We start from the raw sequence: 11,443 nt of genomic DNA, 5'->3' as shown, positions 1-11,443 counted from the left end.
ACTGTGTCCCTGTTTGGTTTCTGTTTCCACGATCTGTCCATTGATGAAAGTGGTGTTTTGAAGTCTCCCACTATTATTGTGTGAGGTGCAAATCTTTCCCATTTCTTTATGCATCTTACTTTGGGTTTAACTTATCTTTTGTTTTTAGATTCCTAAAACAGAAGCTGATATCATTAATTTGAGGGAAGCTGTCTTCCATTCCCAGTGTAACCACTTAATATGTTAAAACTCCTCTAAGCCTTACTTTAGTTCTACAGTTCTGACACACGGTGCAAACTTTAACTCACTTAAAAAATATTTCCTAATGTTCCCCAGGACTCGTTATTTGGTCTAGCTTATCAGGAAGTGTGCTTATCAGGAAGTGTGCTATATATTCCAAATATTTAAGAATTCCCAGTTCAAAGTCTGTTATTTACTTCCAAAAGATGGGGAACATAATTAGCCTTCCACTAAAGGCTTCCTGTGTAGAAGACAAAAAACAGCCAGTTCTAGCTGACTGTAGGCAGCCTATTCTTGCAAAGTGAGGGCAAAAGGCAGACTTAGAAGCATGGTGATGCTCACAGATCAGAGTCACAGACTCACTGAGACTGAGACCACCTCTGCACAGGGCCACTGAATGCATTCTGTACTACACCACCTCACCATACCACTAAAGGCTTACAGCAGCTACATTAACCCTGAGAGGCTATAAAGAAAAAGAAATTCAAGTGTAAAAGACACAGTTTGTAGAGCAGAGCAAGCTTCAGGACTGGAGTCAGTACTACAGGGATGCTAGAATTCAGCAGGAATGCTAAAATTATTAGAAATTAACAGCTATGATTAATATGGTAAATTTTTCCATTAATTAAGCAGACAACAGACAACAAGAAATGAGCAATGTAAATTCTGAAAAAGTCAGAGACAATAAAAGATAACAACCAAAACTGTTCACAGAAACAAGTATTCACGATAGGCTTATTGACAGGTTGCTGAGAAAGAGCTTTCTGAACTCCAGGTTATTCCACTGAAATCACCCAAACAGTACAACAAAGAGAAAACATAATGACTATAATAGAAGGGATTTCCAGAAACCATAGGGCAACTACAAAAGACCTAAGCAAACCTAATGAGGTTGCAGAAGAAGCAAGAGAGGGGAACATATTTACAACCATAATGACTGAGAATGTCCCCAAATTAACACTGGACACAAGCACCAGCAAGGAAGCACAGAGGACACCGAGGAAGATGAACACCAGACAGAAACAAACCCCCAAAACTATATCCAGCTATGTTATCTTCGAACTATAGAAAATCAAAGATAGGGCAAAAACTCCACCAAGAGGCTGGAGAGGGAAAGAAAGATAACACCATATCCAATGTCTCTTCACAAACTGTAGAAAAGAAGAAAAGACCAAAATATTTCAAGTTTTAACAAAGGAAAGAGAGATTAGAATTCTGCACCCTGAAAATTTATCCTTTAAAAATTTTTTAAAAAAAATGTCTTCTCTAATTTTTTTTTTTCCTCAAGAGACTTAAAGTTCTTGTCATATAGATCTTTCCCTTGTTTGGTTAGAATTACCCCAAGGTACTTTATATTATTTGTGACTATTTTGAGAGTGTTGTTTCTCTAATTTCTTTCTCAGCCTGTTTATGATTTGTATAAAGGAAGGCTACCGATTTATTTGAGTTAATTTTATATCCAGCCACTTTGCTGAAGTTGTTTATCAGCTGTTCTCTGGTTGAATTTGGGGGGCTGCTTATGTATACTATCGTATCATCTGCAAACAGTGATACCTTTTCTTGTCTTATTGCTCCAGTTAGAACTTTGACTACTACATTGAATAGATATGGGGAGAGTGAGCATCCATGTCTTGTCCTTGATTTTAGAAGAATTGCTTCAAGTTTCTCTCCCTTTAGTTTCATATTGGTTACTGGTTTGCTGTAGACTGCTTTTATTATGTTTAGGTATGGGCCTTGAATTCCTGATCTTTCCAATACTTTTACCATGAAGGGGTGTTGTATTCTGTTAAATGCTTTTTCAACATCTAATGAGATGATCATGTGATTTTTTTTTGAGTTTGTTTATACAGTGGAGAGATATGTCATGCTTATGGATTGGTAGAATTATAATAGTAAAAATGGCCATCCTACCAAAAGCAATTTACAGATTCAATGCAATGCCCATCGAATTCCCAATACAATTCTTCAAAGATATGGAAAGATCAATTCTCAAATTCATCTGGAAAAACAAACAAAAAACAGAATAGGGAAAACAATTCTTAATAATAAAAGAACTGCTGGGGAAAAATCACTATCACTAGAACCAAGCTGTACTACAGAGCAACAGTGATAAAAATTGCATGATACTGGTATAGAGACAGACACATTGATCAGTGGAATAGAATTGAAGACCCAGAAATAAAACCACACACTTACAGACACTTGATCTTTGACAAAGAAGCTAATAATATACAATGGGATAAAGAAAGCATCTTTAATAGTGGTGCTGGTCTAATTGGCAGTCTGCATGTAGAAAAATGAAAATATTTGTCACCTTGCACAAAGTTCAAGTCCAAGTAGATCAAGGAACTCAACATAAAATCAGACACACTGAATCTAATAGAAGAGAAAGTGGGAAAGAGCCTTGAACTCATTGGCACAGGGTGAAATTTCCTAAACAGAACTCCAATGGTTCAGGCTCTAAGTTCAAGAATTGATATATGGTACCTCATGAAACTGGAAAGCTTCTTATGGACATAGTCAATAAGACAAATCAGCAACCTACAGTTTGGGAAAAAATCTTCACTCACCCCACATCTGATAGAGGACTAATGTCGAAAATATATAAAGAACTCAAGAAGCTAACCAACAAAAAAACCCAAACAACCTAATCAAAACCTGGGGTATAGAACTAATCTGAGAATTCACAACAGAGGAATCTAGAATGGCTGAGAAGCACCTAAAGAAATGTTCAAAGTCTTTAGTGATCAGAGAAATACAAATCAAAATGACCTGGAGATTCTACCTTATACCAGTCAGAATGGCTAAGATCAAAACCTCAGGTGACAACACATGTTGATGAGGATGTCGAGAAAGAGGAACACTCCTCCATTGTTGGTGGAATTGCAAACTGGTACAACCTCTCTGGAAATCAATCTGGAGTTTCTTCAGAAAATAGGAAATAGATCTACTTGAAGACCCAGCAATACCACTCTTGGGAATATACCCAAAAGATGCCCCACTATGCCACAGGGGCATGTGTTCCACTATGTTCATAGCAGCCATGTATATGTCAGCCAGAAGCTGGAAAAAAAACAGATGTCCCATGACAGAAGAATGGATACAGAAAATGTGGCTCGTTTACACAATGGAATACTACTCAGCTATTAAGACCAAGGACATCCTTCCTGAGTTTTGCAGGCAAATGGAAGGAACTAGAAAATATCATCCTGAGTGAGGTCACTCAGACCCAAAAGTACATGCATGGTATGTACTCACTAATAAGTGGTTATTAGCCAAAAACACACAGAATACCCAGGACACAACCCACATGACTCAAGAAGGTTAACAAGCTGAAGGGCCCAAGTGAGGATGCTTTAAAACCACTTGGGACAGAAAAGAAAGCAATCATGGGAAGTAGAGGGAGGGAGGGACCTGGGTAGGAGAGGGGACAGGGAGGGAAGGGGGAGAACAGGATCAGGTAGTGTGTGGGGGGGTGAAGTAGGGGGACAAGACTGAAGCCCTGAAGGCCAGAAGAAAGAATGGAAACAGGCAACCTCGGGAGGTAGGAGGTGGACTCTTCAGAATGTACCAAAGACTTGAGATATAAGCTTCTCAGGACTCAAAGAGAGGGACCTTGAAGAAAGTGTTCTACACTGGGGAGAGGGAACTTGTAGAGTCTACCTCCAGAGGAGGGATAGGACATCAAGTGAAGAGATGGGGTTGCCATCCCATAGTCAAAAGTTCCGACTCAGAATTGTTCCTGTCTTAAGGAACTGCAGGGACAAAAATGGAGAAGAGCATGAGAGAAAGGAGGTACAGTGATAGGCCCAAAGTGGGATTCAGCTCACAGGGAGGTCCAGGGTCCTGACACTGTTACTGAGGCTGTGGTGTACTTGCTAGGAGCCTAGCATGGCTGCCCTCTGAGAGGTTCAACAAGCAGCTGAAAGAGAACCCAGCCTATGGAGAGAAGCCAGGGACCCCTGTGGTTGAATTGGGGAAAAGCTGGAAGAAGCTGAGGATGAGGGTGGTCCCATGGGAAGACCAGCAGTGTCAATTGTCCTGGACCCCCAAAATCTCTCAGACACTGAACCACCAACCAGGCAGCATATACCAGCTGCTATGAGGCCCCAAAATATATACAGCAGAGGACTGCCTGGTCTGGACTCAGTGAGAGAAGATGCACCTAACCCTCAAGAGACTCGAGGCCCCAAGGAGTGGGGAAGTCTGGTGGGATGGGGGTAGGGAGGTGGGGACATCCTCTTGAAGATGGGGAGGAAGCAAAGAGGTATGGGATGGGGAGCTGTCAAGGAGGCAGACTGGGAGGAGGATGCAGTCTGAACTGTAAAAAGGGATTATGGAATAAAAATAAATAAATTAAAAAAAAGAAAAACAAGAAAAATTTAAAAAAGAAATAAAGACTTTGTCAAACAAAAATTGAATAACTATGTTGCCAGTAGACCTACCTTGCAAGAATGTGAGATGATAATTCTTTTACACAGGAAAGAAGTCATTAAAGTCATTTATCAAAACTCAGAGTTAAAGATAACTCAGAGATAAAACTCAGAGTTAAAACTCTGAAATAAAGAGTATCAGAGAGGATTTGTATTCTTATTTATTAACATGTAACAGCTAACTCAAAAATGATAGCAACAATGTCATTCAATCTTGTTTAGGAAAATAAAATCTGTAGGTAATGTTTCTGATAGCTGTGAGGAGAACGGTGTTCTCTAATGGAGTGACATTGGCTGTATCAACCACACTCCAGGGTAGGCCTCATGCTCAGGAGCAGTCGACTAAGACAAAATGGACTCCATGGTTTTTGTTTTGTTTTTCTTTTTTGTTGTTGTTTGGTGGTGTTTTTCCCTCTTTTTTGGCTTATCTTATTTTATTGGGTTTTTTTGTTTTGTTTTTTGAGAGAGAAAGAACATGAAATTTGGTGGGTAAGTAGGAAGGGAGAATTTGGAAGGACTTAGGTGACAGAAAGGAATATGATCAAAATATATTATATGCAATTAAAACATTTTAAATGTAAATATATAAAAATAAAACTTACGTGAAGCAGCAACAGCAGACCGCAATGCCAAGTACAAATCTACCCTCTTTGGCTGAGTGTTATTGAGTAAAGCCAGTTTATCATCTGCATGGCAGGCTGCCATCAGCCCAGCCCAGACAGCAGGGTCATCTAAACAAGAAATACAGTTAAAAGTCATATCACCATGCTGCTGCAAAACTATCATAAATAAAAGTTTATATCTTCTCCAATAAATTATATTTTTAAAAAATTCCATGACCTTAAAGGAAAGCTAACTTATTTTCCAAAAACAAACTTGTATAGTTAACCTTCAAGATTTGTAAATTTCTGAACATCTCATAAAGGAACTAGTTAAATAAATTCCTGTCTGTTCCATGGCTGGTTGGCTCAGTCCCTAAAGTACTGTGCTATTATGGAGAGTGCAGACACTCACTAGACATGGAGGACAAGTTTCAATGAGACACTCATCTCTATTACTCTGTTCCTAACAAAACAAGCTTGGTTTAAGGATAAACAAGTCAACATATTTTAGCTTTTGAAACTCAGGAAAAACTCAACATCGAACCTATGTTCTACCAGGAAAGCATGAAAGAATCTCATGGTACCGAGAGGGTGCTGCACGTATGATTGTGTGTACCAGGGAAAGGCAACTGTGTGACACTGCATTTCATAGTTAAGACAAAATATAATACTCTGCTTTATAACCCTACGAAAATTGACCTAACATTTCTGTGAGTAACAGTGGAAACACACTGGGATGGTAATATTTATTTTTCCTTACCTGTACAGTCAATAGCATAAATATGGCACAGCCTGCTAGAAATAACAATAGCTCGCTAAAGTGAGGCTATAGATTTCTAACAGTTACATACCTGTCAGTCAGTCTTGTTAACTTGATAGGACTTAGAATCATCATGGAAACACTCCTCTGGCTAGGTCTATGAAGGTGTTTGCAGACATATCTACTAGAGAAAGATCTACCCTGAATGCAGCAGAGCCATTGCGTGGGCTATACAGTTTCAGTCCAACAGAAAGAGAACGAGAGGTGAGTGGTAACTTTCACCTTTCTCTGCTTCCTGACTGAAATGGAGCATGATGGTGGCTTCTCCCCATCACCATGACTTCTCCATCTTGATAAGATTGCTTGGACTCTCAAATCATGACCCAAAATAAACCTTCCTTCCTTAAGTTGCTTTGTCAGGTATTGTCATAGACACAGGAAAAGTAACACAATACACAGAACGCACCCCGAATTTCCAGAGTTAACCACACACAAAAATACTATAGTAAGTAATTTAGTAGGTATAGATAAACTGTACTAGACTAGACTGATGGAAAATTGAAATAAAATAGCCTGAAAATGTCATTCATATTTTCAGTAACAGAAAATCAAGTATCTCTATGAAAACATTCCCATCAGTCTGTTTAAACTATTGATATATTATAATTAACAAGAGTCACATTCAGATAATCAAGTAATATGCAAAACTTTAAAATACATTCTTACAATTTCTTATATCATGAAAATACAAACTTTCTTCTTTTAACCCACAAGTGTAAATTTGATCACATCAAGATTAATAAGATGGATAGGTAATATATTCACCTGGAGAAAGGAAGGCTGCCTTCTGAATGGTCTTTAGAGCAGTATTGCTTTTATCTTCTGCTGTACTGCTTCCCACGGCCAACTGGTTCACTGCAGTATATAATAATGCCTTCTATATAAGAAGACAAGGAGGTGTGTTTATCAGTTCTCTTCACAGATCCCTCTTTTCAAAAGTAAAAGGCCTGTATTTAGGATGATATAAACCCTAAAGCAATGAGGAGCATTTTCTGACTCATTAATACTATTTAACAAGCTAAATATTTCCCTTGTATGAGAGTAAAAACTAACCTTTCCATGATTCAAATCCAGAATATGAGCCACACTGCCAGCTACAGCACCTCCCTACAACAAAACATATTATTTAGACAAATGCAGAGCTTTTCATGAAACAGTAAGAATGATAAAATCTTCCCTGCAAATCATTTGAGAAGTTCAGTTTTCAGCAAATTTACACTTGTAAATTCTGTAAATATCAATATATTATTAGAGTTTTAAGAAAGAAAATCTGTCTACTTTGATCATTTCACTTTTGTTATTATAATACAAAAAGCTCAAAATTAAGATGATTTTGTAGAGGCACGGAGTAAACGCACGTACTGCCTAACAACATAAACATGCTCAAAGAAAGAACAGGAGAAAGAAAGTGAGATGAATGGTAGCGAATATAAACCAGCACAGCTCACATACCTAGCTGTAAATCAACAAACTGATAATAAAAATGTGACAGATACATAGATAAATGGATGGATGCATAGAAGGATGGAAAGAAAAACAGATAAACAGACAGATGTAATGGAATACTGCTTAGCTCTCAAGAACAATGGAATCACAAATTTTTCAGGAAAATGAGTGGACTTAGAATACCACTCTATCTCAAAAGGAAAGGAAAAACATTCTCCAGTGTATGTGGATCCGTCTGCAATGTACACGTGTGTGTAAACAAATGTACAGGTGTGTACAGTAGACCACACAGAAGGGAGAAGCTGGATGCTATCAGTGAGACAGGAGAGAATACAGGACAAGGACCCATGAGTAGGGAGAAGAACAGAAAGCTAACTGTTTTATAGTTTTCACTCTGTCATTGAATTTTTACATTTTTGTGCTGGATGACTGCACAAAAACATAATCAAAAGTGAAGGAGTGTATGCTGGTTGGTTTGATGTCAACCTGATACAAACAAGAGTCATCTGGGAGGAGGGAGCCACAAGTAAGAACATAAGATCAATAATAATAATAATAACCAAATAATATGGCCACCATAAGATCAGCCCATAGGCAAGCCTGTGGGACAGTTTCTTAATTAGTGATTGTTAGGGGAGGGCCCCACCAGCCCACTGTGGGTGGTCCCATCCTTGGGCTAGTGATCCTGGGTTCTGTAAGCGAGCAGACTGATCAAGCCACAGGAGCAAGACAGTACCGAGCATCCTCCATGACCTCTCCCTCAGCTCCTGCCTCTAAGTTTCCTTCACTGCTTAAGTTCCTGTTCTGACTTCCTTTCCAATGACTAAAATCAAAGACAGAAAACAGAATTCTTCAAACCTCTATAGTCCTTAATATTAAATGATCCTATGTGAGAAAACTACTTATTGTTTCAATAAGCAATTCAATTGCTTAAAAAAAATCTAAAAATTTTAAATTCAATGTTGAACACTTTACCTTAAAAAAAAAAAAAAAAGTAAATTAGAAGAATGATTTTTGCCAGACATGGTGGTTCATGCTGTAATCTTAACACTCAGAATGCTGAGGCAGAAGGATTACCATGAATTCAAGGCCAGCCTGGGCTATGTAAGACTGTCTCAAAAATATCAGCAGCAAATGCAATGGTTTCATCACATGTATTTTACACCTTAGATTTTATATCACATGTGCATTGGGCTTCACATACAGAATGCTGAAATAAAGCTTTGAAGGTATGTGAATATAAAATAAAGATGGATTAAGAAAAAGGCAGCATCAATGGAAAGAGAGGCCCATTGGTTGTGCAAACTTTATATGCCTCAGTACAGGGGAATGCCAGGGCCAAGAAATGGGAGTGGGTGGGTGGGAGAGTGGGTGGGGGAGCATGTGGGGGACTTTTGGGATAGCATTGGAAATGTAAATGAAATAAATACCCAATTAAAAAAAAAAAAAGAAAAAGAAAAAGGCAGCATAGCAGAGTGTGGAGACTCCAGAGTTAGAGTGTACTGAAAACCACCGACAACCATGATTTTCCTGTTACTTAACCTTACTCTTCCTTCTCTAGAAAGTGAACAGTCATTACTTTATACTACTGTTTAACATACACACCCAAGGGTACCAGAGTAACTCTCACACAATAAACAATTCACTCAAGTGTCCAATGCTTCCTATCAAAATAGCTTAGAGCCCATTACACAAATGGCCTGTGAATTAGGAGCACGGACGTCGCCTGGGAGGCTGTTAGAAACATAGACTCTCAGCACTGTCTCAGCCTTGCTAAATTACAACCTGCATTTAATACTACTAGGTGATGCCAACACACAGCCTGGGAACGTCTGAGAAGCACTGAGAAATATTTTAAAACATATTCCTAAAAGTATTGAATAACTGACAAGCTATTAAGGATTTATCAAGCTCAAACTGAAAGTTAAAGGGGCAGAACCTAGAAACAGATAGAGCATTTGTGCCATTTGTGGATCCCAATACTGAGGCTCATCTGCCAATGGGACAAGCCCAGAACTCCCACACGGAGGGTGTATATAGGAAGCCTTGAGAACTGCTGAACCTCTTCAGGATCATGAGACCCAGGCACAGAATAACTGTGTTAACACAGAGCCCCAATTATAAATGTGGCTGTAAAACATCTCACAGAAACGAGTACAAACTCTTTCATATGAAGCTATTTTAATCCTGAGGTTCAAATTATGTCTGCATATGATGTTGCAGAAGATACCATCAGTGTAAGACATAAAGTCATTGTGAATGAAGATCAGGAGACCAATGGACAATAGAAACACATCTACAAAGACGCTAAGTATCAAAATTATTACTAAACATGTTTTCAAAACAAATTAGGGGTTGCTATTATTTGCCAGCCACTTAAATGAAAAAGAAAGGAAATATTAATAGCAGAAACTAATAAAATATAGATATCTTAAAATTATGACTAAAATACAGTATATAATCACTTACAAAATGCCAGTGATTTCATGCTTATATTGAGATTTTTAGACATTAGCAATGTTTGTATTATTATTTATCTTTAGACAGTTTTTAAATAAAATCATCTTTTGGAATTTAAAAATATAATCCCTAATACTTATTTGTTATGCATGTTAATTATTCAGATAGGCATTGAGATAATCTGTGTATTTTCAGAACAATTTTAGGCAAAGAACTTTAAAGGCATGGGATGAACCAGATTATACAGCTGTAGGATGGAACTCTTACTTTGTAATATTCACAGCAGTTTGTAAGTAGATGGAGGGTACTCAGGCTAGTATTTGTGCAAATCATCATTGATTAAATGAGCATGTTTTCTTCATTGTACTTATAATTTTTTTAGGAAAATTGCTGTATTTTAAAAATATATTTAAGGTGGGTGTGGGTGTGGTGGCTGATGCCGTTAATTCCAACATTCAAAAAAGAAAGGTAAGCCGGGCGTTGGTGGCGCACGCCTTTAATCCCAGCACTTGGGAGGCAGAGGCAGGCGGATTTCTGAGTTCGAGGCCAGCCTGGTCTACAGAGTGAGTTCCAGGACAGCCAGGGCTACACAGAGAAACCCTGTCTCGAAAAACCAAAAAAAAAAAAAAAAAAAAAAAGAAAGGTAGGCAGACTCTGTAAGTCTGAATTCACCCTAGTCAACATAGGAAATTCCAGGCCAGCCAGAGTCACACAGTGAAGCTCACTCTCATGTTCTCTCACGCTCTCACTGTCTCTGTGTGTGTGTGTGGTCTCTCTCTGTGCATATACAAGTATATACACACACACACGTGTAACAATATACAGACGCATATATATTTAACACACCACTGGCTACTGGTTAGAATTATAGGCATTACTCACCTTTGCGCTCCGATGTGTGTACTGAGCAACAATTCGAGAAAGCAAAGACCAAAGAGCAGGGTCAGCAGGGTTACTAGAGGGAACATAAAAATGCTTGCCTTAAAGATGGGAGTTACTTTAACCACAAAAGGCACAGCAAATATTTTAAGCTTAAAATGTTTTAGACATCTAAGCAAGATCATATTAATTGCTCATGTTTAACTGAAAATACCTTAAATTTTTAGAAAACAAACTAAAACATGAAGGAAAACAGTAGCATGGTGATAAAATTATGAGACAAATAAAAATAGCTAAGGAAACACAGCATGTGTGTTCAGAAGAACTACAAAGAATTTTAAAGGCATAGTAAGAACTCCATTACACAACAGGAGGATGGAACTCTAAGAGAAATAGTTCATATTAATTCTTTGAGTCCAGCCAGAGAGATGGCTCAGTGGGTTAAGGCACTTAACCTGACCTGTGATTGAGGCTCTCAATCCTACCATACAATTCCTCATGGTGCAATGACCCTCCCACCCCACAGTAAAATTATTTTGTTGCTACTTTAAATAAAGGTAAATTTGGTGTTGTTGTGAGTCTTA

General features: G+C 38.2%; 1 protein-coding gene across 6 annotated transcripts in view; it reads right to left on the bottom strand.

Annotated features, from left to right (window-relative positions):
* The window catches only part of Ttc37 (tetratricopeptide repeat domain 37), an 89,456-nt gene that overhangs the window by 24,268 nt on the left and 53,745 nt on the right, over positions 1-11,443 (bottom strand). For all 6 annotated transcript variants that reach the window (XM_021180671.2, XM_029468331.1, XM_029468334.1 and 3 more), the window contains 4 exons: positions 10,863-10,935; positions 7,128-7,181; positions 6,840-6,951; positions 5,255-5,383 (listed from right to left, as the gene is read on the bottom strand). In XM_021180671.2, coding sequence (XP_021036330.1) covers positions 5,255-5,383; positions 6,840-6,951; positions 7,128-7,181; positions 10,863-10,935 — 368 coding nt within the window. The remainder of the gene's footprint in view (positions 1-5,254; positions 5,384-6,839; positions 6,952-7,127; positions 7,182-10,862; positions 10,936-11,443) is intronic.

Source organism: Mus caroli, chromosome 13, assembly GCF_900094665.2.
Source record: "Mus caroli chromosome 13, CAROLI_EIJ_v1.1, whole genome shotgun sequence".
NCBI classification, from domain to species: domain Eukaryota; kingdom Metazoa; phylum Chordata; class Mammalia; order Rodentia; family Muridae; genus Mus; species Mus caroli.
The sequence above is the reverse complement of the archived record's forward strand: the minus strand, read 5'-3'. Positions and strand labels throughout refer to the sequence as shown.